The sequence below is a fragment of the Saccoglossus kowalevskii genome, chromosome 3 (assembly GCF_978046115.1).
Source record: "Saccoglossus kowalevskii chromosome 3, keSacKowa6.1, whole genome shotgun sequence".
In the NCBI taxonomy this organism is placed as follows: Eukaryota; Metazoa; Hemichordata; class Enteropneusta; family Harrimaniidae; genus Saccoglossus; species Saccoglossus kowalevskii.
The window spans coordinates 42,037,005-42,063,426 of NC_140643.1; the positions used below are offsets into that span (position 1 = coordinate 42,037,005).

General features: G+C 35.1%; 1 protein-coding gene across 3 annotated transcripts in view; it reads right to left on the reverse strand.

The window, feature by feature from the left end:
* Positions 1–6,503: 6,503 nt before the first annotated feature.
* Positions 6,504–26,422, reverse strand: part of LOC100376702 (filamin-C-like) — a 108,876-nt gene continuing 88,957 nt past the window's right edge. For all 3 annotated transcript variants that reach the window (XM_085497234.1, XM_085497235.1, XM_085497236.1), the window contains 15 exons: positions 21,087–21,192; positions 19,066–19,206; positions 18,726–18,854; positions 17,466–17,639; positions 16,759–16,914; positions 15,858–16,061; positions 13,858–14,010; positions 13,508–13,636; positions 13,032–13,196; positions 12,696–12,935; positions 12,086–12,334; positions 11,489–11,659; positions 9,257–9,475; positions 8,587–8,790; positions 6,504–8,203 (listed from right to left, as the gene is read on the reverse strand). In XM_085497234.1, coding sequence (XP_085353360.1) covers positions 8,016–8,203; positions 8,587–8,790; positions 9,257–9,475; positions 11,489–11,659; positions 12,086–12,334; positions 12,696–12,935; positions 13,032–13,196; positions 13,508–13,636; positions 13,858–14,010; positions 15,858–16,061; positions 16,759–16,914; positions 17,466–17,639; positions 18,726–18,854; positions 19,066–19,206; positions 21,087–21,192 — 2,628 coding nt within the window. In that variant the 3' untranslated portion in view covers positions 6,504–8,015. The remainder of the gene's footprint in view (positions 8,204–8,586; positions 8,791–9,256; positions 9,476–11,488; positions 11,660–12,085; positions 12,335–12,695; positions 12,936–13,031; positions 13,197–13,507; positions 13,637–13,857; positions 14,011–15,857; positions 16,062–16,758; positions 16,915–17,465; positions 17,640–18,725; positions 18,855–19,065; positions 19,207–21,086; positions 21,193–26,422) is intronic.

Sequence of the window (26,422 nt, forward strand, 5' to 3'; positions counted from 1 at the left end):
AAAAATTCAGACACATTCATTGAGGCCCGAGGAACATTAGATATATGAGACTAAGAAATCTGATAGTCATGACTTATAACAACTACTGAATCCCCACAGCGTCATTTTTATTTGCAGAAGGGTCTAGACGCGATAATACGTTCGCCGAATGCCATATACCCTTCTCCTCATCATCCAATATTGCATTTTGGTGAGATTCATTATTATTTGAATCATTCTCGCTAACCAGAGGGTGATTTCGTGCTACTAGATTGAAAAAATAAAAGGAAGTCATATCCATAGTATTATCCACAAACTCCGAACAGTTCTATACCGATATGCGCTACTTATCATGTGCAGCCCTGTCACATTCTCGACCCCCCCCCCCCCCAGCGTATTTTTTCCGCCCCACTCAAAAAAATACTTTGAGGCAACCATCAGTTGCCGAAAGAGGGCGTGGTTTGCGACGATGCACAGAAAGATCTTTGGGAAGGAGATCGGTTTCGAACATCCGGTGTCCTGACATAACATCCGGGATATGACAACGACAGCAGACGACGGAATAAAAGATGGCGTCTTCCTATTTGCGAAATGCATTATGTTGTCTTATACTGGTAATCTGTGAGCGGTAAGTCACTTCTGAAATTATTTGACAACACATTTTGAAAACAATGCCATTCTCACTAAAATCTGCCCAGTCACCCCAAACATTTTTACCAACAAGAACATGTGCATTTTTCATATCAAGACAGAAATAGCTGCAACAGGGTTGATGTTTTGAGTTTTGTTTCCCATGATGCATTAGAATAGAAAGCCCTAGCTCTCTTGTTTATTAGTCACTCCAATTACTATTTGTTTATTCAAGTTAGAGATTTGTCTAAGTTAGACAAAGGGGGGTACTTGCAAAAAATACCGACAGGGGTGTGTAGCTGGTGGTTTGAGACCCCTACCCCTTATCAGACAGAAGTAAACTCCTGCCTACCCCTTTTCAGTCAAACTGTGGATATTTGACACCCCTTTCCAGACAGTAAGCACAAATGGTACCAAGGGAAAAGCAGGTGGACTCCCCGGGATGGACTTTGATGATTGAAATGAAATTACAGAATAAAAAAATCAGCTTCATTCTCCCGATTGTTGGATCACTCAATCACTCAAGCCTGAGAGACAGTCTTTGGAAAATATGGACCCCTTTTTCAACAGCAATAATGAAAAAAGGATACCCCTTTTCAGACAGGGTAAAATAACATACCCCTTTTCAGACAGTGTCGTGGCCTGTGGTAAGGCAGAGATGAAACAAACCAAAGTTTGCAGGAACAATCGATAGACTTTACTTTATTCAAAACATGGCTTCACCAACCGACAGGTACAATGCGCATGTGTGAACTACAAGCGCGGGAAATATGCTAATAAGACCAATATACTACATTCCTCTACCCTTAGCTAAAAATTACATTTTGTTTCACAAAACTAATTTTTATAACACCATACAGAAGTAAATGCTTAACGCAAAATTTTAACAAGACTGTATGTATAAAAAGCACATACAAAACAAGTACATCAACATTTGTTTAAATGCAACTACTTTTAGTATCTGTCAATACAAAATCTTTAAATCTTTCTGGTATTTTTATTTCTCTTCTTTGTCTACTCACTGCAATACTATCTTTCTCAACGTTACCCCTTTCACTACTGGGTGTAACATGTACAGAAACAGGATTAGAGTTTTCTACAGTATTGTTTTCAATAACAGGTTTATGACTAGTAGAAATAGCACTTGTACTAGTAATATCACTCGGTGAAACTTCCACTGATATTACAGGATTTGGACTATTAGTATTTGATAATTCAATTGAAGTTGACTCAAAATGTTTAGAACCAATATGATCAATATGGCGACGAACCCATCGACCATCAGACAATTTCACTGTGTAAGATACAGGACCCGACTTAGATTCTATTTTTCCCTTAACCCAAGGACTACCATAACCATAACTTCGAGTCCAAACTGTATCACCAATGGAAAATTGTCTCTCTTTAACATTTTGATCATGGAAAACTTTCATTTTCCTTTGAGATTCAACAATTTTTTTATTAAACTGTGGGTGTACAGAATCAAGACGAGACCTAAGCTTACGCTTCATTAAAAGTTCAGCGGGTGAAACTTGGGTTCTCGAATGTGGAATGATTCTATAGCGAAATAAAATCTCAGCTAGTCTCTCGTCAATCGTACCGTCTTTAACTCTATTAAGACCATCTTTAACAATTTCAACGGCTCTTTCAGCCAAACCATTGGATGAAGGATGGTATGGTGCTACTAAGATTTGTGTAATACCATTTACATTAAGAAAATGTGAAAATTCATCACTAGTAAAATTACTCCCATTATCTGATGCTAAAATTTCAGGAATGCCTAAAGTAGCAAACACTTGTTTTAATTTCAAAATTGTGGCAGCTGAAGTGATGGAGGTCATTCTGTGAGCCTCGATCCACTTAGAATACGCATCAACTATTATTAAAAGATTATATTTTTCATACTCAGCATAATCAATATGAACACGAGTCCAAGGTTTATTAGGAGCTTCCCAAGGATGTAATGGAGCTTTTGCTGGAGATTTCTGATTTTGTTGACAAACATCACAACATCTAACTTTATTTTCAATTTCCGCATCCATGGATGGCCACCAAACATAACTACGGGCTAAACCTTTCATACGGTTCATTCTAGAATGTGCTACATGTAGCTCCCTGAGAAGTTCTGTTCTACCTTGCAGTGGAATTACCACACGTGTACCCCAAACAATACATCCATCAACTACAGTAAGCTCATTACGAATTCTGAAAAATGGCCTGTAGCTCTCATCTGGAGGTTTTTCTGGCCAACCACGTAATACAAATTCACGGACACGAGCTAACAAAGGATCACGACTTGTCCAAAACTTTACATCATCAGAAGTAAATGGTGACGAGTCTAACTCGTCCAACATCAAACACATGTGTTCCTCATAATTACACTTTATGTTAGAAATGGGTACTCTACTTAACGAATCAGCATTACCATGGGATTTCCCAGGCTTGTACTCAATAGTATACTCGTATGCTTTTAATATTAAAGACCATCTAGTCATTCGAGCAGACAAGGTAGTTGGCATAGCTTTCAGTTCACTGAAAAGACCCAACAATGGTTTATGATCTGTGACAATAGTAAATTTCTTGCCCAGCAAATATTTGTGAAATTTACGTACACCAAATAGAATAGCACATGCTTCTTTTTCAATATGAGCATAATTACGTTCAGCATTATTTAAAGTTCTGGATGCAAATGAAATTGGTTTCTCACTACCATCTTTGTATTTGTGAGACAGAACAACACCAAGACCAAACGGAGATGCATCACAACTCAGTACTAAATCTTCCTGAGGGTTAAAATGTACTAACAACTGATGTGACTGAAGAAGTTGTTTTGCTCCTTCAAACGATTTGTCCTGACTTGGACCCCAGTGCCACTTTACATTTTTTTTTAATAACAAATGTAATGGTCCTAACACTGTTGAAAGATTAGGTAAAAACCTATGATAATAATTCAAAAGACCTAAAAAAGCTTTAAGCTGAGTCACAGATTTAGGTTTGTCAATTTTTTGTATTGCGTCAATTTTTCCAGTCAAAGGATGAATACCTTCAGAATCTAGCATGTGACCTAAATACACAATTTTATCTTTCATGAACTCAGATTTAGTTTTCTTGAGTTTCAAACCAGCATTGTCTAAACGACATAACACTTTATCTAAGTTTGCAAGATGCTCAGAATCATTTTTCCCAGTTACAATTATATCATCAAAATACACAACAACACCAGGTATGTCACACAGGACGCCCTCTATAGTTCTCTGAAAAATTGCTGGAGCTGAACTTACACCAAAAGGTAAGCGGTTATACCTAAATAGACCCCTGTGTGTAGTTATTGTAAGAAGTGTTTTAGAATCTTCATCCAAAACTAATTGATTGTAAGCATGGGACAGATCAAGTTTTGTGAACTTTTGTCCACCAGCCAGTTGTGCCATCAAATCATCAAAAGGTGGAATAGGATATTGTTCAACAGGTGATGCTTTGTTGACAGTTAACTTGTAATCACCACAAAGCCTCACAGTACTATCAGTTTTGGGTACAGGTACAACTGGAGTAGCCCAATCAGAATGTGTGACTGGTTCAATAATACCTTCACTAAGTAACCTGTCTAATTCAATGTCAATCTTTTGTTTTTGTACAAAGGCTACGGATCTGGGTTTACAGAATTTAGGTTGGACAGTTTTGTCAACATGAATTTTGGCTTTAAAACCACGCAACTTTCCCAGAGAATCATCAAACAAATTTTCATGCTTATCTAGAACTACTCGCAAATAATTACATGTGGTAGTATCACTATCATTAGAACTTAAGCTTGTAGTTCACACATGCGCATCCTCGTCGCCAAATATGTCGTGGCCTGTGGTAAGGCAGAGATGAAACAAACCAAAGTTTGCAGGAACAATCGATAGACTTTACTTTATTCAAAACATGGCTTCACCAACCGACAGGTACAATGCGCATGTGTGAACTACAAGCGCGGGAAATATGCTAATAAGACCAATATACTACAGACAGTGGTGAATTTGGGACCCCTTTTGGCGGCACATATACATATAAGTACTTGTGAGTAACCCCCCCCCCCCCCCCCCCCAGGGCTGTTGGCAATGCACATTTCAATTAAAGAACAGAAGATATCATTAGAAAATGAACAATATGTATAGTATCAAAGCAATCAGACTTGCGTTTTTTAACAAGAAGTCGAAAATATCACTTTTTACCAAAACAAGCAGCCTCTCGACTGAGATAGCTCTGCTGTTAGCAATGCACATTTCAATTAAAGAACAGAAGATATTATTAGAAAATGAACAATATGCATAGTATCAATGCAATGGGACTTGCTGTTTTCAACAAGAATTCAAAAATATCATTTTTCACTATAAATGATTGTGGTTTTTAACAAGAAGAAAATATCACTTTTTACCAAAAATGACAAAAATATTCACTAAAATTAGAGAATTAAAGATATCATTACAAAATGAATAAATCTGAGAGAGGTCCACATGTAGTACCTATATATGTAATATCAAAGCAATTGGACTTGCGGTTTTTAACAAGAAGTCGAAAATATCACTTTTTACCCAAAATGACAAAAATATTCACCAAAATTAGAGAATTAAAGATATCATTACAAAATGAATAAATCTGAGAGAGGTCCACATGTAGTACCTATATATGTAATATCAAAGCAATTGGACTTGCGGTTTTTAACAAGAAGTCGAAAATATCACTTTTTACCAAAAATATTCACCAAAATTAGAGAATTGAAGATATGATCATGAAATGAACAAATCTGAGATAGGTCTACCCAAGGTACATATACACCAAGTATCAAAGCATCCAGGCTTGTAGTTTTCAAGAAGAAGTCGAAAAAGTAAAACATTGACATGGACGACTGATGACGGACGACGACGGACAATCACTCATATGATAAGCTCCGCTCGACAAAGTCGACAGCGAAGCTAAAAAGACAAAAATATTCATTAAAATTAGAGAATTGAAGATATCATCACGAAATGTACAAATCTGAGAGAGGTCTATGGACCTATATATATACATGTATATATATATATAATATCAAAGCAATCAGACTTGCGGTTTTCAACAAGAAGTTGAAAATATCACTTTTTACCAAAAATGACAAAAATATTCACCACTGAAGCACAACATCTCCCCAAGGGTGGTTCACTGGTGCCTGGTGAGAAAGGCGGTGGGTGCGGGTAGTAATTGGAATGACTAATAACCAAAGGGGTTAGCTGGAGCAGCCCCTCTAGTTTATGGCATCACACCAATTGCTACCACTACTTTTCCAAGTTAGACAAGTGGGCGAGTCGGAATCTAAAAAGCGAAGCCACAGGCACTGGTAATCGCCCCAAGCCCAATCCCACTGTGTGAATTTAATGCCAACACTTAATACACACCAAACTGGGTAGACCTAAGATGTGTTATTCTACAGAAATGCCTACACACTGAGTGATCTCAAAGTGAACAGACATAACTTGAGCGATGGTGCCTCATCACAAATGAAAGAAGAGACATAGCTACAGGCCAGTGCACTAATGAAAGTGCTTGACAGATGACTAGAATTTATGGGAAGACAAATTCTCAGTGTTGGTCAGCAAAGAAAAAGGGAGAACTTAGTTACACATCTTGTTCCACTCGTGTGTGTTGCTGGGAAACTAAGAGTCGTACCATTAAACATTTCCGGTGAGGGCTAGAATCACGTAAATTTAACCCATATTTGTCTATGTTATCCAACTACTGACAATCTGAGATCTAGTAGTGTCAAATCTTCAATTTTAAATTTTTCCAAAGCATCACACGTACAGACTGGAGGTAAAATGTTCTCTGATTGGCCGAGTAATTTACTCAATTTATTCATCACACACACTAAAGAAAACACGTTGTTTTGTTTTGTCAAAATGTAGTAGTTTATTTGTGTAACCATTCCCAACCATCATTAGATTCACCTAACTGAAGACAACCTATCCTAAATCAAACTACAATGCAAATTATTGAGAGTAATGTGGTCATCTTTCTTGCTTTTTGTAATAACAAAATATGAAAGTAATGACATTAAACTACTAATGGTCATGGCAGGTGACATTTGTAGGATCAGCCTCGCAAAATTTAACTAAGGTATAAAAGTATGCAAAAAAAAAAAATAAACAAAAAAAAGTCTTGTATGAAAAATGTTCAATGATTGCTTCACATAGTGTTGCTGTAATAAAATAACTAAAAGTATCAAAAACTACCATCAGCAGACAGTATGAACGAAAACATATTTATTGAGTTTTAATAATTTTTTTGGTATTTTTATTTACATTTTTTTATGTTGAATGGAACTAGGGCTAACTATGAAAAAAGGATACATTGCAAGATTATTGAGAAATTTTTGAGTATTCTTGATCCAAAAATGAAAAAAAAAATAAAAAAATTAACAAAAGTGTTTTAAAACAGTTACTAGAAAAAAAATGTCCTTTTTCACTAGAAATAAAGGTGTGATGGTTTCCTCTATCATTACACTATATTAGAGTGGCTTTAAAAAGCATGCAAACTATTTCAAAATATTCGCAATAATTATGATAGACGTAACTCCTTATATTCTTTCTCTCTTGTGAAAATACACACTCGTCCATTCCTAATTTCAGATCAAGTCACACATTTATTTTTGGAATTTTTTTTCCTGGCAAGACAAATTATGCAAAATTCAGAACTGTACCTCCTAAAGCCTTTGAACTCAATACTGTGACACTATCTGCTTGGTGCATGAAAAATTATCATTGATACATTTTACACCATCACTGACTGGCCATTCAAAAGTCACTTTACATAATATTACTCATTACGGAGTTCAAAGACCATTTTTTAAAAGCAGTTAAAAGATTTTCCTAATGCAGTTCATTCCATTAATATTATAATTCTATAATATTACATTTTTTTTTAAAAATTTTAATCAAAAACTTGATTTCTTTTGCTAAATATATAATAAAATTTGCAATACTATTACTTGAATACATTTCAGTCAGTGGGTTGTTGTTTTTAACAAAGATTTATAATGTTTCATAAAAAATACTGGAAGACACTATTAACTCATACTTTTTTTGTTAGATGTGCATAGGTATGGTCACTGGCATCCTATCTCTTTCCAGTGAATTCATTGAATACTAGTTAACCAGCATCATTTAAGTATCTTTGTTAGATTATATATCAGACATATTACTTATACATTTGTATAACGCTACAATTCTTTAGAAACACATGCAAGGAAGATGAATTATTTGTTCTTTAATTGTCTTTTTAAATTTTTAATAGCAATTAATGATAAAAGGCACAGTAATGTAGAAAAAAAAATTAAGAAATGTGATTTTTTGATTGACTTATTACACGTGTTTGTTTGTTCTGTGTAGCATTATTTATGTACACACTATGTTGAAAGGACTTCCTGGGATGTGTTCCTCTCCCCACTTCACAAGCATAATGTAATTGCCTTTTTCTTTGAGTATGTAATTGATGACATATCGGTTTTTTCCATTATGTTTGACAATAATTTCCTCACAAGGAGTTTTAGGTCCAGCAATACCGACAGTCAACATATTCTGACCTGTGAAATAAACAAAAATAAGAGACTTTGTTAAATGATGTATATTTTTAGAGCAAATATATCAATGAGGTTTTCTAGTGCAAGTACGCACATCATCTTCTACTCAGTACTCATCTACTCACTACTATACAATGGCAGGTTTTGTTCTGCCAGTGTATATCCATTTTTTATGTCCGATGACATTTGCTGTATAAATTCTAATTGGCTACATTGTTTACAGGCAGGTCAAGTCAGATTTGTCTATTTCACTGTAGTAAAATATGCAACTTCTCAGTAGATCACGCACAATTTGTGGGAGACTATGTTTACATTGAATTCAAAACCATGGGTTTGTTATGTCATTTATGCAGTTAGAATGAAAGCTAAATCTCTAGTTAACCTACCTGCATCAGAAGCATTAACAGTGAACTGTGCCTTTTTGTTGATAAAACCCTTCTTCAAGCCCATACCAGTGGATACAATCTTACTAGCATCTGATGTAAACTTCGGCATAGACCCATAGTTGGTAGTGGTGGTAGTCTTAGTAACTGTCTCCACAACAACCTGTGAACTCTCATGAATACCTGTCACACCGGCTTTATTGACACCTATGAGAGAAAGGAATTCAAGATTGTTTACAGAAGACACAATGACCTTTTTAAGACTGCAATATATTTTAATTTAATTTTGTAATCATTTTTTACCTTACTAAACCCACAGATGTTTAAGTTGCATAATAAAGTTATTAATATTATTAATATGTTAGTGGCCATCCAGATTTGTCCAAAATAAGGCTGGCATATTCCCTGTTTTTTTCTTTGTTTCAAATGACAAATAATCTATCATGTGTAACATTTTGAACTGACGAGTGTTCTACCAGAAACAGATCTATTTTTTGGGGGGCTTAAGACTGCTTCCCAAATTGATGAAACCCAGTGTACTTTGTTACCTAGATACAACATCCATCATTGAAAGAGTAATTGAGTATAAGAGTAATAAATAAATAATAAACCACACAATTATATTTAAAACAGTGCAACGCAGCAAGCAGAAGTGAAGAGTTTGGTGACCTACCAGTGACTTTAACTTTGAAAGGACTGCCTACAATGTGATGAGCTCCGGCATATTTGATGGTAACAAAGTAATCACCAGGAGCCATAGGTGTATAAGAACATTTATAACCTTCAGGTACTTCCTCCACATCCATAGTAACTTTAGATGGTCCATCTATAGTTATAGCCAGGGCACCGGCACCAGCACCACAGGTATTCACTATAAACCAGGTCTTGTCACCTAGGGAAAGCACTGTATATCAGAAGCGATGCATGGACAGACCAAAAGGAGTTGGCCATTGTCAAATTAAAATGCAGCATGCATAACTGTATGGTGAGGGTGGAGGCTACAAGATTGGGTTTTATATTTGACTACATAGCACTCGCAGCTTCTACCTTAATACCTTTGGAACACTGGAGAAACTTAATTCTACTAGTTGTGTTTACGTAAATGACAGATAAGCGTGGTGGTCATTGCGTTGCGCATGTGCGACATTTGTGTTGATAAACATTGATTTTCCCACAATCAAATGCGGTAGGAGGTTTGACCTGGGCACGACTTGCACTGACTACCGCCGGTGACTCCTTCGATACCTTCCAATCACCTGAAAATTACCTAATTAAAGCTTGGAAACGTCTCGCCAATCAGTCAAAGTCACCATCTTTGTTTATATGAGACCCATATATCTTGCACATGTGTGGTTCGACGACTACCGCCCTTAATGTTTTGGATTTTGTGGAGAAATTATGCTGGATTATTTTGTGGTATCTGAGAAAGCACACCATCCATAACACATTTGTTTTCTCTGTTCTTATTTGTGGAGGCTTTCAGGCGGTGATATATTGAAAGTGGGAGGTAGATTTTTAACAAAAATTTAGACCATAAACTAGGAAATTATAAACATGAAGTGTATCCACACTACTTGGTATAGTATGCAAATCAGAGGATGAAATAATAATAATAATCTATCAATTTAAATAGATTAATTCAATTCCAATAAAGATTTAATAATCTCTAACCCAGTGCATTTGTTCTAAAAATGCCAATATGGCCATATAATAAATGATAGTGTCATACTTGCATAATACTGAATATAAAAGAACTTCTATCTAGGTTTAGATGCTACCAGTATGACATCATGGCTCAATCCAGCTTTAAAGCTATATAGTTACATAAACTCCTCTTACCCAAGGACAACCACTTCATCAAATGATGTAGGTGTTCACAACATAGCTGACACCAATTAGAAGTTAGAAAAAATCATGAAATTTTGGATTTTTAAGACAGCTAGTCACAGCGACTTTTGTAGTTGTGAATATATGAGTGAAATTGAATGCCATCAAATTTATTAAATCATGAAAATTTATAGCAACTAAAATAAAACAGTCAACAGTGCTTATTGAAATCATAACTAAAATTTGATACACATGAGGGTCATTTACATAATTATATTTTATTATTATTTGTCATTATAAATTCAATTCATTTACAAAAGCTCACTGATAAAGAAATTAATTACATTAATGAATGTTAATCAATATAATCATGAATCATATTTTTCCATTAATTTAATTACATATAGAAAATATCACCATGATGATCTAACTGATTATTGTAAAGAAAAAAAATACTACATGTACATAAAATAACGTTTTTGTCATCACTAAAATTAATGTACTGTAATACACTGCGATGTGAAGATCTGGTTTAGTATATTCTGTACACCAAATCTGAAAAAGAAAAATGAAATGACAGTGAATAAAAAGTAAACAATTTAAACTTTTCTTTTGAAATTTAATGAATTAAATTTATATTTATATACACCTTATTGGAAAAGTTATAGTATAAAGCCAGTGCCCATATAATAAATCACAAAATTATTCGCCATTTGCAAGGATGGGATTAACATAATTGCCAAAGAAATAAAATAACGTGGGGAGAATATTTCTACAAACTGGTGTCTACTATCAGGATATCAAGAACAATTAAAATTAAAAATGCCATTATAACTAAAGAAAAGATCTTGTTCTTACCTTTGGTGTATATCACCACGGCTGAAAAACTATCATCGATTGTGCCTTGGTTGGTCAGGATTCTATGAGCGTGTCCACCACCCGAGTGCATCATTTGGTCAGGATTCTATGAGCGTGTCCACCACCCGAGTGCATCATTATAGCATGTGGGTAAAATATTTGTGTCTCGGTGAAAGGCAAGGTAGCAAAGACTATATATACAAATATACAAAAGACTTACCAGTACGGGCTCCCTCTAGACCAGGTCCATGAGCATGCACCATGCCAGGATCACCATCAACACCACCGACACGGACTCTGAATGGACTGCCAGGAATATGAGCAGTTTTGAATAATACATGTATCATATGAACACCATTCTCTTTTGGTAAAAACCTCACAGCATAGTGTCCTGTCAAATAGAAATTGATGGGTTTTTTAACATTTGAAGGAGATTAGTATTGGAACACATCTGCATTAAGTGCAAAATTGTTTTATTTGCATTAATTAATATTAAATAGCAATGACAAAAAAATCATCATATCAGTAAAACTACATTAAATGCATTACAATATTCAACATGATTCTATCATTATGTGCTGAAAAAAGAATCAAAAGAATGATATAAAAAGTATTGTTTGAGACATGTCCAGCAAATTGTTGAAAGTACCCCTAGGTTTTCTTTCTAACAAGATCATTCTGTAAAGAAATTGCTGAAATGATTTCATCTAAAAGTAAAAGTTACATTGAAGCTTTGACAACACCCTACTGACTTTGAAATAGCCATTGAGATAGGAAGAGCCTTGTTGTGCCAACCTCCGCAAGCACCTATAGTTACCTTCGTCAACTTCTGTGATGAGACACTCATCCTCAGCACCTGATGGTGCCACCACTTTAGCACTTATAAATCCTTTAGCACCATTCAATTGAACAGCAAATGAAGCTGGTTGATTTGGTTTGAGTCCAGTCTCTTGTAAACTAGTTACACTCAGTCGGCGAGCATCACCAATAGATGGAGTAACAAACACTTTGAAGGAACTGTCTGGGATGTGTTCATCATTGTACTTAACAGAAACCGTATACTCGCCTACAAGAGACAATTCATATATCAAAGATGAACAACACTGAATGAACAATTTTAATAAAATGAAGTGTATTTTGAACAATTTGAAAACAAGAGTTAGCTAATTTTGTGAAGAATGTAAAACTTAGATTTTAAAAATAATTCAAAACAAACAAAAGTCAGTCACAATATATAATTTTCTACTCTAAGTCAGTACACACTAGTTTATTGCTGGAACCAATAATAAATTGGTTGTAAAATTTAATTTAACTTAGTATGATGACCCAAATTTGCCCTAAGCCCACTAAATTTATATCGTCACAAAATAACCTTAATTAAACAATTTTAAGTTATTAAATTTAAAATTTAAAATAAAGTTTCTTACCAGGTTCAGTTGGTAAATAACTAACTTGACAAGAGCCGTCTTTCTTATCTTCAAAGTCAATCTCGGCTTTAGCAGGTCCTTCTACAGAGATGGCTAAACTGCCGGGACCAGCTTCTCTTGTCCATACTGTAAACTCTGCCTTCTGTCCAACTTCTCCTCTTTCAAGACCTGGACCACCGGCCCGTACTCTGTGGGCACCTCCATCACCAAGTGGGCCTACTGTGAACTGGAACGGACTTCCTGTGAAAGGAACAAGTCAAGAGCGTTCAGTTCCTCATGTTATAGGTCTTGCAGTAAGTAATTTAGATTACAATGCATAGAAGGCAGTATACTGACCTGCCACATGTGCTCCTCTGTTTTTCACACTGACTGTGTGGACTCCCATCATAGTAGGAACAAACTTGACTATGTACGTGCATCCGCTACCATCAATTATCTCAGCATCTTCTGTTTTATTCAATGGGTTTGTCACTTGTGCTGTCATGTCAAGGGGATCAGTACCTGCAGAACAGACCAATAAAATGATTAAGTCACACTAAAGTAAATTGGAAAATGATGTGATTCTAACATATTTGGGTGATTTGTAAATTTATTGTCAATAGCATAATAGTTTTTCAAACAATTTTGATAAAGATCTAGTCAAATGGGTAAATTATATCAATTTCACTCAACATTAATAATAATTTCATATAAAAATGTTGCACCAACTTTTTGTTGTCAAAAATCAAAAAAAGCAAACATCAATAGCAATACTATGACATTGGTTTGCTGAAATTACAGTGAACAACTAACCAACAGTTAAACAGACTAACCTGGTATTTTCAACCCCAATTCACATTCACTACCAACGTGAGAGACGGCTGCAGCTTGCCTCTTGCGAGTAATGGTCTCCACAAATTTACCTGAACCTTCACCATGAACCTTGACCTTAAATGGACTTCCTACAATCACAGAAAGAGAGATACATTATTCAGTGTGCATCTTTTTTTTTTTTAGAAAGAACATGATGAAACAGTATTATTTTGGCATTAAATACTGATATAGTTTTCACCAAAATAAATACAAACCAACCAGCATGCAGAAACTGGAATTATCCCACATTGATATATTGGGTCATTACAAACTTCAATATATTCACCAAAATACTTTGAAATACACTGACCTGGCACATGTTCATCTGCATATTTAACATTCAGAATGTAATTTCCTGGTTCTGTTGGACGATAAGTAACAGTACATGTACCATCGCCATTGTCTTCGCAGTTGATATCAGCTTTGCTAGGTCCTTCTATAGATACACCTAAACCTCCATAGCCTGAGTTACAAATAGAGCAATAGACAATTTAATTCCAGTTATTGTATCAGTTTGGTTAATGAGTTATATTGGTGTGGCTACCAGTACTTACATCAGCACCAACATTAGTATACTGGCTATCAATACTGGCATCAGTATTGGCATCACCTTTGCTATGGCCACCAACACTGGCATCAGCATTACTATGGCCACCAACACTGGCATCAGCATTACTATGGCCACCAACACTGGCATCAGCATTACTATGGCCACCAACACTGGCATCAGCATTACTATGGCCACAAACACTGGCATCAGCATTACTATGGCCACCAACACTGGCATTAACATTACTATGGCCACCAACACTGGCATCAGCATTACTATGGCCACAAACACTGGCATCAGCATTACTATGGCCACAAACACTGGCATTAACATTTCCATGATCACCAACACTGGCATTAACATTACTATGGCCACCAGCACTGGCATTAACATTGCTATGGCCACCAGCACTGGCATTAACATTGCTATGATCACCAACACTGGCATTAATATTGCTATGGCCACCAACACTGGCATCAGCATTACTATGGCCACAAACACTGGCATTAACATTTCCATGATCACCAACACTGGCATCAGCATTACTATGGCCACCAACACTGGCATCAGCATTACTATGGCCACCAACACTGGCATCAGCATTACTATGGCCACAAACACTGGCATTAACATTACTATGGCCACCAACACTGGCATCAACATTGCTATGGTCACCAACACTGGCATCAGCATTACTATGGCCACAAACACTGGCATTAATATCACTATGGCCACCAACACTGGCATTAACATTGCTATGGCTACCAACACAGGCGTTACATTGCTATGGCCACCAACACTGGCATTGACATTTCTCTGATCACCAACACTGGCATTAACATTACTATGGCCACCAACACTGGCATTAATATCACTATGGCCACCAACACTGGCATTAACATTTCTCTGATCACCAACACTGGCATTAACATTGCTATGGCTACCAACACTGGCGTTACATTGCTATGGCTACCAACACTGGCATTACATTGCTATGGCTACCAACACTGGCGTTACATTGCTATGGCTACCAACACTGGCGTTACATTGCTATGGCTACCAACACTGGCGTTACATTGCTATGGCCACCAACACTGGCATTAATATCACTATGGCCACCAATACTGGCATTAACATTTCTCTGATCACCAACACTGGCATTAACATTTCTCTGATCACCAACACTGGCATTAATATCACTATGGCCACCAACACTGGCATTAATATCACTATGGCCACCAACACTGGCATTAACATTTCTATGATCACCAACACTGGCATTAACATTGCTATGGCTACCAACACTGGCATTAACATTGCTATGGCTACCAACACTGGCGTTACATTGCTATGGCCACCAACACTGGCATTAATATCACCATGGCCACAAACACTGGCATTAACATTGCTATGGCCATCAACATTGACGTGACCATTAACAGACATCAAAATTCTTATGACCATCAAAATTAGTACAAACAAAAAACATAATAAAGAAAGGATAGCCATCATGCCGTTTAATAAATAATTGTAACAAAACTGATCCTGCTAATTTTGTAATAAAATAAGTGTGCACATATAAACAAGACTATGTATTGGAAAAAGCATATTAAATGGTTATTCATTTTTCTATTAAAGCTATAAATGCAAGTATGTATTAGCAGTGTTACCTTAATATAATGGGATCCATTACAGCAAACCCAACTATTGCCCATCTATTAGTCAGTTAACAGTAAGCCCACAATTAATGGTTAACTCACCAGCATTTTTAGTATCTACCAAAAATTCTGCAATTTCTCCAGCATCTGCCTCAGCAATACCCAATCCTTTAACCTTTACTTTACTAGCATCTCCTATCTCTTGAGCTAAAACTTTGATTTTGAATGGACTATTAGTAACATGGCGACCATGTTTCTTTACGCTGACAAGGTGTTCACCGGTTTCTTTGGGAGTGAAAGATATGCCTAAGAAAAGAATGGGAGAAAGAAAGAATTGAGAAGAGATTTTAGTTAATTAATAGATTTTAATTAATTGATTAAAACGGAAAACTTTGTTAATAGGCTAATAAATTAATATGCTCTCTAAATTGTGTGTACTTCCAATTGGATATCAATATATACACACAAGTATCTTTGTATATGAAAATAAACATCTATGAAAAGCACCACAGTCATCAGTTGAATTTTATGTACAATCTATTTTACATGTGTGTACATTACATACACCGAGACAACAAGACACTGTTGTGCAATTGACACAGGAATATTGAACCCAGATTGTGATGAGATCTGCATATATGAATCTAATTTAAGCAACTAAAACAAATTACATCATATTTAATCATTGCACTCATTTGTTTGCACAATTTGCCAGTATTTATTTGATAAATTCTGTATTGGTGGCTTAAACAAGAATTGTCCAAACTAGTATCTAACTATACAATGTATGTTTATTTCCTCATGTCAATGCATGTCCCTTTAACCCATAAATATCATGGACAATGACACAGAAATTCAATTTTAAAATACATTTATTTACACTCTTCTAAATTAGCTAATAGCCGCTGTGTCAACAATATATAAAACTTGTACATATAATAACTATCTTGATGGCTTAAAATGGCATGTCTATCCACTGGCCAACATCGTTATAGTAACTCACCAATATTGCCATTTGGTAATCTCTTCAACTGACACGGTTCCTCTTTTGGAGATGATGGACTCTTGATAGATGCAGTTAACAAACTAAGATCAGTCTCTGTGATTTTGAGAGCTACTTCACTAGATCTACCTACAGCTACTGGCCTTCCAGTCTCATCTGCAAATAAACAGACATAATAAGAGTGAAATCTGTCCAGCAAAGGATTATTATGTCTAGCAATGGAAAAATTTATGGAAATCAATTATGCTGCATTCTCACTAATGTAGTCCTTAAATAAGGTCAACCTTTTAAACAAAATAAACATGAATATTTCAATATTTTTTCCAAGATATTGATAAGTAGAAAATTGTATCCATTTGGTCCAAAGATAACAAACACATAATGGAAAATTGAAGAAAAATGTGTAAATGATACACTAAAATTTTGGTTAAATATGTGAATTTTATCATGATATATCTGATACATGTTGAGATGAATAATTATGTAATATACACTTTATGTTCCGCTGCATCAGTTTATAACCTGCTCATTGCATTCATTTTGTAGAATAACATGAATAACATGGAAAATCAAATACCCTGCTGCTGATTGGTTGGCATTTCATAGACTAATCAGACATATTTTTATCACTTTACGATTTGCACTAATTTGTGAAATGCAGAAAATCAAGACAATAAAGCTCAATAATGAGTGAGATTGATCATTACCTGTTATTTTTGCAGTAAATGGACTACCAGGTACATGTTTATCAGCAAATTTCACTATTACTGAATAATCACCGGGTTTTGTTGGATAGTACGAAACACTGCAAGTGCCATCTTTGTTGTCTATACATTTGATTTCAGCCTTTGATGGACCTTCCACAGCGAGAGCCAAGCCACCTAATGATGCAAATAGTAACAGATATATTTTAATGAAAGTGATGGAAGTATGGGTACAGTATGATGATGGACCTCATATGCAATGTACTATAAAAAAAACAAAAAAAAAACAAGACTCGCCCAAAGCAATGTGAACAAGTCATTGAAAATGACACAGTCCCCGTTAAGTTCTCTTTGTGCTCGTCATATTAAAGCGGAGGGGTTGTCGCAAGCGTGTCCTTGAAACTTGAGTTCCAAGTGGCGTATACAACAGATTGTTTATTTACATCAAAACACGTGTTTCGTGTCATAGTACTAGTAATATGGCCAAAATAAAAACAGCCGTTATTCAGCCATCTTTGATCTGATTATGAAACACACTGATATGTATGATGTATGTGCCAAATATGAATGAAAATGGTACATAAATTGTGGAAATATAGTAGTAAGGCCAAAAAGTCAGATGGCTGTCAATCGGCCATCCTTGACCAGATTTTGAAACAAATTGTCATGGATATGCATCCTAACATGTATAAAGTACATGTATGTGCCAAATTTGAATGAAAACTGACAGAGCACGTCCAAGATACTGCATAAAAAAACAAAAACAAGATGCCTGCCAGTCGACCATCTTTGATCCATCATGGACATGTATCCTAACATGTATAATCTATGTACCAAGTTTGAATGAAAACTGACAAAGCATGTCCAAAATACGACATTTTCAAAAAACAAGATGGCTGCCAGTCGGCCATCTTTGATCCAATTGTGAAATAAATCATCACGGACATGTATCCTAACATGTATAATCTATGTACCAAGTTTGAATGAAAACTGACAAAGCATGTCCAAAATACAACATTTTCAAAAAACAAGATGGCTGCCAGTCGGCCATTTTGAATCGAATCGCTAAACCACTGCATGTGCATATGTCCCACATAAAGTACTAGGCACATGCAAAGAATGAACGGAATCGGTCCAAGGGACTCTGAGATATGACTCCGGACGGACGCACGGACACACGGACGGACGGAGACCGAATTACAAGTCCCCGTTTTCGGACTTTGTCCGAACGGGGACTAATAATAGTAATGCATCTCAACCTACCTGCACCAGCATCCTTTGTATTGATGGTAAAGTTACATGGTTCTGAACAAATGCCATGGGTAAGACCAGGACCATATGCTGAAACATGGCCACTTTTTAATTCGTCAACATGGAACTGGAATGGGCTACCTGTGTTCACACAAATAAAATATTATTATTACTTGTACGAGGATGGACAAGAGCAATACATATATAGGCTAAAACAGCTCTGGCCTGTTTACAGAGTCGCGGTATATCAACACGAAAGGTGACTTGACCATATAAATATATTAATAGATGTATACATACACTGCATACAACTATTGATATTCAGTAGTGGGTCACATACTCATATTCTTACCTGCAACATGTTTATTATTATAATTGATTGATAGCTCATGTAGACCTCGTTCCGTTGGTGAATACTTCACAGTAATTGTACCGTCTTTATTTTCTGTAATATTAGGTTTATGATGCTTTCCTGATGGAGTTCTTACATCACCTATCAAACAAACATACAAACAGAATTAATCATTATAGTTGTAGATGGAATGCAGAACTGAACCATTCTACAGACATGGCCAAGGTAGAAAGAATGCTGTCATTTTTCTATCCAAAATGTTGGTGCAACTTTGTACACAATTTTATGTATTGGTATTTTCTTGTTAATTTTAAACCAAATGGACATCATTTTCCATGAACATTTTTGAAAAATATATGTCAAAACCTTTGCTTCTGATATTTAAATTTTAAATAGTGTTTTTTTTTTCATTCACACAGCTTCATGTTAAAACATTTGCATATACTGGGGTGTGCCTTCAGTGTATCTGGTTAAGCTTGGTATTAGGCTGGCCGATTAATCAAATCGGTAGACAGACAGACCGACAGACAAACATAACTACACAAGAGACACTACAGACAAATGAACCCACTACATTCTTTTAAGTGAGGTCATAAACCAGATGAATGTCTTGATGAGAACTGGCACAGTTTTAGATTAATAAGACCATATGGTATGCAGCATAGATGATCAACTTAGCAGACTTTATCTGTTAATGTACTTTAGTGGTGTACCTTGTGATGAAAGGTCTTGGATGAGGTTATTTTCAAATTGGCGCCTATTAAATAAATCAACTATGGACACACAATATCTCAGTCACAATTACCATGGATGAGATTAAAGAAACACATTTTTGATGTCTACAACAACCATGACATAAAACTTAAGCAAAATGTTCACAGGTAATTGAGTGTTTTCTGATGCAGATAATCTGCATTAAAGGTCTTTCAAGTCAACCCGGTTTAGGCTCAAAACCTTTATTATAACTTGACTTGCTCATTCCACAAAAATCAACTATTTTCTCATAATGGAGCTAGCTGAGTTTTTTTGAGAGCATGCATCCACAAGGGATTAACTGTCCACAGTTTGACTGTCCTGCGAACAGCGTAATCTAATTGGCATTGATGAGTGAATAGTTAGCTAGAGCAATGATCCCAATAACCTTTGATGTGAGGCAAACCAGTGTAGTACGCTAAAGTTGACAATATTTTAACCGAGTCAAAACAAGGATATCCTTATTACATAATATGAATACCAGAAAGACCTCGCTGTTAACCCAAAATCATGTACTTTGAAAATCATTTTAGTAAGTTGGGTTGCATTTCTTTTTCTCAAGTTAACATTCAGATTAGCAACACTGACCCTCTCCCCACTGTTGAAATTGTCAATAGATTACAGAAGTATACAGTGCTGTCAACACATACTGTAAACTTTTTTTTTAGTTGAAAAAAGGCAGTGGAAGCAAAAACTAGTCTCTGTGTGAATGGTTTCAAGTATTGAACAAATTGCAAGAAAATAGTAAATCTAAATATGAAAAAATATCTAATTTGTTCTGTTTTGAGTGACATTTGAGACTTGAGGTCTGACACATGTTATTCATTATCTTCTAAATATAAGGTAATTGTAATTGTTACTGTCCTCTCAAACACAACATTAAACACATCTAGATTTGATTGATAAGTGAACACTTGAAAGTGAAATATCTACCAGAAACTTTTATTTTTTTCTTTAGTTTAAATTCACTAACGGGATATTTGTTTTTTCAAGGATTGACTCCAATATTGTATTAAATTCCCCAGTATAAAATACCATGTTTCCCACAATGCATTGCAGATTTCATGCAGGGTAAATTTGCTGTGATGCAAGATACACTGGTATTTAATGCCATGCTGTGAGGACATCTTTTTATGACTAATTTGTGGGTCCCATACTGAAACAATATGTCAGTTTATTTTTGTTTTGATTAAATGGGTTCAAAAGGAGCAATAAAGAATGGGTAACTGAACTCTCGATAATAGGTAGAGGTAAGACAGCAAACTTACCAGTAATCTTTCCTGTGCCAGCACCAGTAACTGGTATTACCAAGTCAAATGGTCTCATATCCTGCGGCATGCCGTCTATATCTGTATGAGGGGCCCCCTCTTCAGCCTTTAATAAAAACAACAAAAATTGTTTTTTAGGTGCAATTCTTGAAATTTTAAAAAAGGTTTGTAGGTTAATATATGAGGAGTAGAATAATATACCATACCAGTATAGGTGCATGCACCAAGAACATATTGTCACAGTGAAAACAAATGAAAAAGAAACTGAGCAGACACACAGACTTATATCCATAACAAACTTTTTGAAGCAAAAATTATTACATATCACAAGCTCTCCTATTTTGTGGTATTGATACTATTACGTGGAATATTTGATGTTCTGAATTAGCAGTAACATTAATTTGTAACAGAAATGAATCTTTAAGAATTAGCAATGCTAAAATCAGAATTCAGACATGCTGAAAATCATTGAAATTATTTTATAGTAACACAATTGTCCTAAGACCCCAATAAAGATCTATGAATGCTCTGAGAGTGCATACTCAGACCATGAAATATTTCAATGACCCACAGAACCACATTGGATAAATTCCATGTGAGATAGTGAGCACGACTTAAGCATAGAATTGACTCCAAACGCAGATGGTTATCAGTTGGTTATGAATGAATAATGGAAATTTGATGCAATATTCTCAAATAACACTAAATATAAATAAATGAGAAAATCACAAGTTTATATTATAACTTTTTCCAGTTTTGATTCAACTAGATTTATGCAATTCAACAATATTAATAACAAATTACTCATTCAATTTTGGGTTATTGATCATTTTCAAGCCTAGTCACACCTATTAACGTCCAGAAAAAAATCAAAATTTTAGTTGAATAAGTTCAATTGCTAGTTTTTATATTCTAAAATTCTGACCAACAGTTTGGCTGGCCTACATGCAAGGTGGATGACTGAACACGCTAGGAGTCTAATGTACCTGGCTTTGACAGACAGTATGGTCTAGTGTCAAGTATGATTGATTCATAATTGATCGTTAAATATTGATATACCATAGGAAAACACACATGACACATATTTTTACCATGGCAAGGTAAACTGTGGCAAGTAATCTACAAAATCAGCACATCCGGTACACACTCTAGATACTGGTCAATATATTACCAATAAACAAACACACAGAGGAGCTAATTCAAGTTGTCTGATACAGTGTATACATAAAACAGTATGATACACACTAAAGATTTAATCTAACTGTGGCCTATATTTTAATTTTTTTTTCTTTATTTATTCATATTTTAATTTACAGAGATGGGATTAGGTCATCCGAATAGAGATTTATTCATATGTTGCTTAAAAATAAAATTATACATTTACATACATTTGTTTCTGAGAGAATAAAAATAATAACTCCCGATTTAAGTTTTTATAAAAAATCTAGTCATGCATGGGTGAATGATCCAAATGACACAAGAATGATAAGGACAAAGTTTGTTCAAAAATTTGACTTAAATTTCTTTCAAATTCCATGACCCATATACCGGTACTGTGTACATTGAATACATTCTGCAGAGTGACGGCTGCCTTCCTATTAAACCACTGATGCCATGCCATGCGAGGGATGACTGCCTTTGTCAATGGCATTAGAGGAATGCTGTGATTTGAACAGCCAGTATAAATAAAGATAATGAAACATGTTTATTTTGTAGCCAAGGAATTCTACATCTACCACGTGACCTTTCTGTCCCAGGGTCACTGGTTTACGTGAGGGATAAAAAAAAGCACATACGGGATCTGGGATCAGATCCATTCTTACATGTACAGTTGAAAAAACATGGGTGCGGCAAATATATTGCTTCATAAACTCATGTGATAAATATTCCACATTTCTTGTTCCAATGATCCAGATAGCACTGAGTGAAACAACAGACTAGATGCGTTCAAATAAATCAATATTTTTTTAAATGCATTATAGATATCCTATTTCTTCTTATTAATTTTAATAAAGTTGTATAAACTCAGTTCAGATGACAGAGCTATTGGGGGCTGACCATCCCCCCCTTAGTTTTTAGTTCTTCAGGTTGACTTTGTGGTACTTTTATATTTTATTTGCTAAATGTGTGTTTGTTACATAAATGTACACCCCCCCAATCTACCAAATGTACTCCTTTGTAAGAATTACAAACTTAGAAAGCCATCCATGAACATCTATAGTGCAGCAAGAATAATTAACATATTTGTTTTCATACTACCAGAAACTTGCATGCCAATGATTGGAAGCAGGATACAATTACAATAGTGTTAACTATAGACATAATTAATTTAAACATAAATAATAGTATGTTAGAGAGGCCATTTTCAGGACAGAAAATCCACATCCTTAAAATAACATGTTAGCATTTCAATATCTTTTTAGAACGAAATCTGATACTGGACATTGTGAGGTATCAGAGGATATGGCATATGTTTGTCGGAGAGAGGAAAGAAGAGGGTTAATCAGAGGACACTGACATCTCACAGCCAGACATAGTTAACTTGCTTACAATCAAAAGCAGACAAGCTTAGGTAGAAAGTAATTCTCTCTTATACCAATACTAAAACAAGAACCAAATAAAATTATAACCAGTGTTATAACATTGACATGGTGTGTGGTCACTGAACAAGCTGCAAACAAACAAGTCTTAGAGGAAACACCCAACTATAACTATATCCTGTTTTAAAGGGGAAAATCGCCTTGATTATTGTTATAAGAATTCTACAGACAATTTTGTTTTTGAAGACCTACATTCATGTTTAAATAATTGTGCTGCAGTCAACTAAATGTATTCATTCTGGAGACCAGAATGTAATTATGTAGATATTGCATTTATTATCTCATTTACTAAACAGGATATCTAATTGGCATATGAAAGTATCATATGACATAAATAGTACATTTTCTTTATTTATTAATAAAACACACAAGTCATGAGATGCTACGTTTCAATTATTCAAATTCATTCTGAAATGTCAAAAAATTAAATTTTATATATACAATATTATTATTAACCACAAAATGTATCACAAACGGCAAGTTTATATATACTGTGTCTGAATATTTGTATTTATTTTTCAAAACATCCTTTTGCATAAGATCTTGGTATTCTTACATGATTTTGATCAAATAATTTATAATAATTTCTTTGGAGACAAGGATATACAGAATAGGGTCTACTTTGAAAGTGTTAAGATCACATGATGAGTATTTAACTACAGTATTTGAAACTGTCAGGTATAGCCAAAGAAATACAACAAATGTATTGAAATTATATGTTTGAATATACAGGCCATTCAGCAAACAGCCACACATAGGTCTTTCTTCTTCCATCAATTGGCCAGCTATTTAAACAATTTAGTCAAATAGTGACAATGCACTGTTCTACTCAAGTTCTCTACTTCAACTACAACATTCCACCACTGATGGCATAACAATGATCAGGCAGTTTAGGAAAAGCTGTGTGCCTAAAAATTTGGTGGTGATACAGGCATCAAATGTGGGCCACTGTCCATAGACCATATTGCTATTCCAACTCACAGTAAATTATGGGATAGTTCTAAGCGAAGCAAACACAACTCCACCAATCACAAAGCATATCAGCTTGTACAACCTGACAAAAAAACCTCTTAAAAACAGTGCAGCATGCTTACTTCGGCTACAAACAAAAATCAGTTTATCACAGAACCACAGTATGATATAACCATAGAAACAGCACATCAGTAGTATTGGTATGTTAATTGAATAGTTATGCAATTGCGTCTCAAAGCATATAACATTGGATATTTACGTGTTGACCCATACACTGAACCAATATTTTACACCAGTCAGTCAGTCACCTTTCTTTCCCCAGTATATTGTACACAGATATGCTAGGAATGCACTCCCTAACTAGTACTCTAGGCCAATTGTAGGTTATTTTTGAACATGGATAATGTGTGTACGTAATAAATTACAACTGTGTCAATTATCATGATTATAGAGCTAATTATGAGTTTAAAAATACTAATTTTGTATCTATTTTCTTCCAGTTATATTGACAGTTTAGGGATTAAAAAGAATTAGTATTAGCAGACAATGAAGAATAAATTCTATGGTGTATTTTTAACATTTAGAAATTTCACTGATCAACCAAAATGCCAAGTGCTGTAGCACACTTCAATTTCATTTAGTATTTATTTTCCCTGAAAGTGTAAATCAGTGACATCTAAGAAAGATTTGTATGTAATTTATGACAAATCAGTGAATATCAAATGCACATGTCCAATTTGTTTTTTGCAATTGCATTACATAGTCCCTGCAAGTTCAATGTTCTATCCATACACAGCTGAAATCCAGTTCAAAAATGCTTGATTTTGATGAATTTTCAACAATAAAATAGATGCCATTTGGAATCAGTTTATTATATGAATGGAGGTACACAAGTATGCACAGATGTATAATGTGAAGGTTGAAGGTGACTGGTCTAGGCATGTACGAGATGTGGGCGCGCACACACACACACACACACACACACACACACACACACACACACACACACACACACACACACACACACACACACAGTGGTCAAAAATTAAATCCTCATTTTTTAATATGTCAATAGTTTAGCTGTCATAAACAAGGTGGACTAAAAAAAATTGTGTTTAGTATTTGAACTACACTTGCTCTATGGGAACAGTTTCAGAGGTCTAATATGACAGAAGTGGGATTTACACTGAATAACACCGAAAGGAACAGATGGGGAAATGAACAAATAAAAATGTTTCAGATGTTTTATGGGTGGGTGGGTGTGTAGGCATGGCACGATTCTGGAAAAGCAGGCATTTTAATTGAAAAACATCACTTGCAGACAAAAACAAATAGGCTCTTCTCAAAAACCTGAAGATGCAATGAAACCTGTTTATACCAAACATGAAGTTAGAGATGAAACCTGATTGATTTTGTTCATGACACAGAGTTCCTTGTCAGTATCCCCAAATACAAACGACCATCTAACGGGATTCATGTTCTAGACACACAAGACACAACATACATGTACTTCAACTTGACATTGAACTGTAATGCTGGCGTTTACACTAGCAAATAGGATTGGGTGGACCTGAAATATATATTACAACCCCATACAAACCTCCCCTAGAGATTAGCATTGCTAAAAGTAAAACATTTATTTTTAGTGGTCACATGTTTAGGGGAGAGATGCAATTAGCTACTGGTATATTCTGTTACATTCAAAATAGAAACTACAGAACATTGGTTAAATTTAGTGTGTTCCTTCTATGGTATGTTTCCACA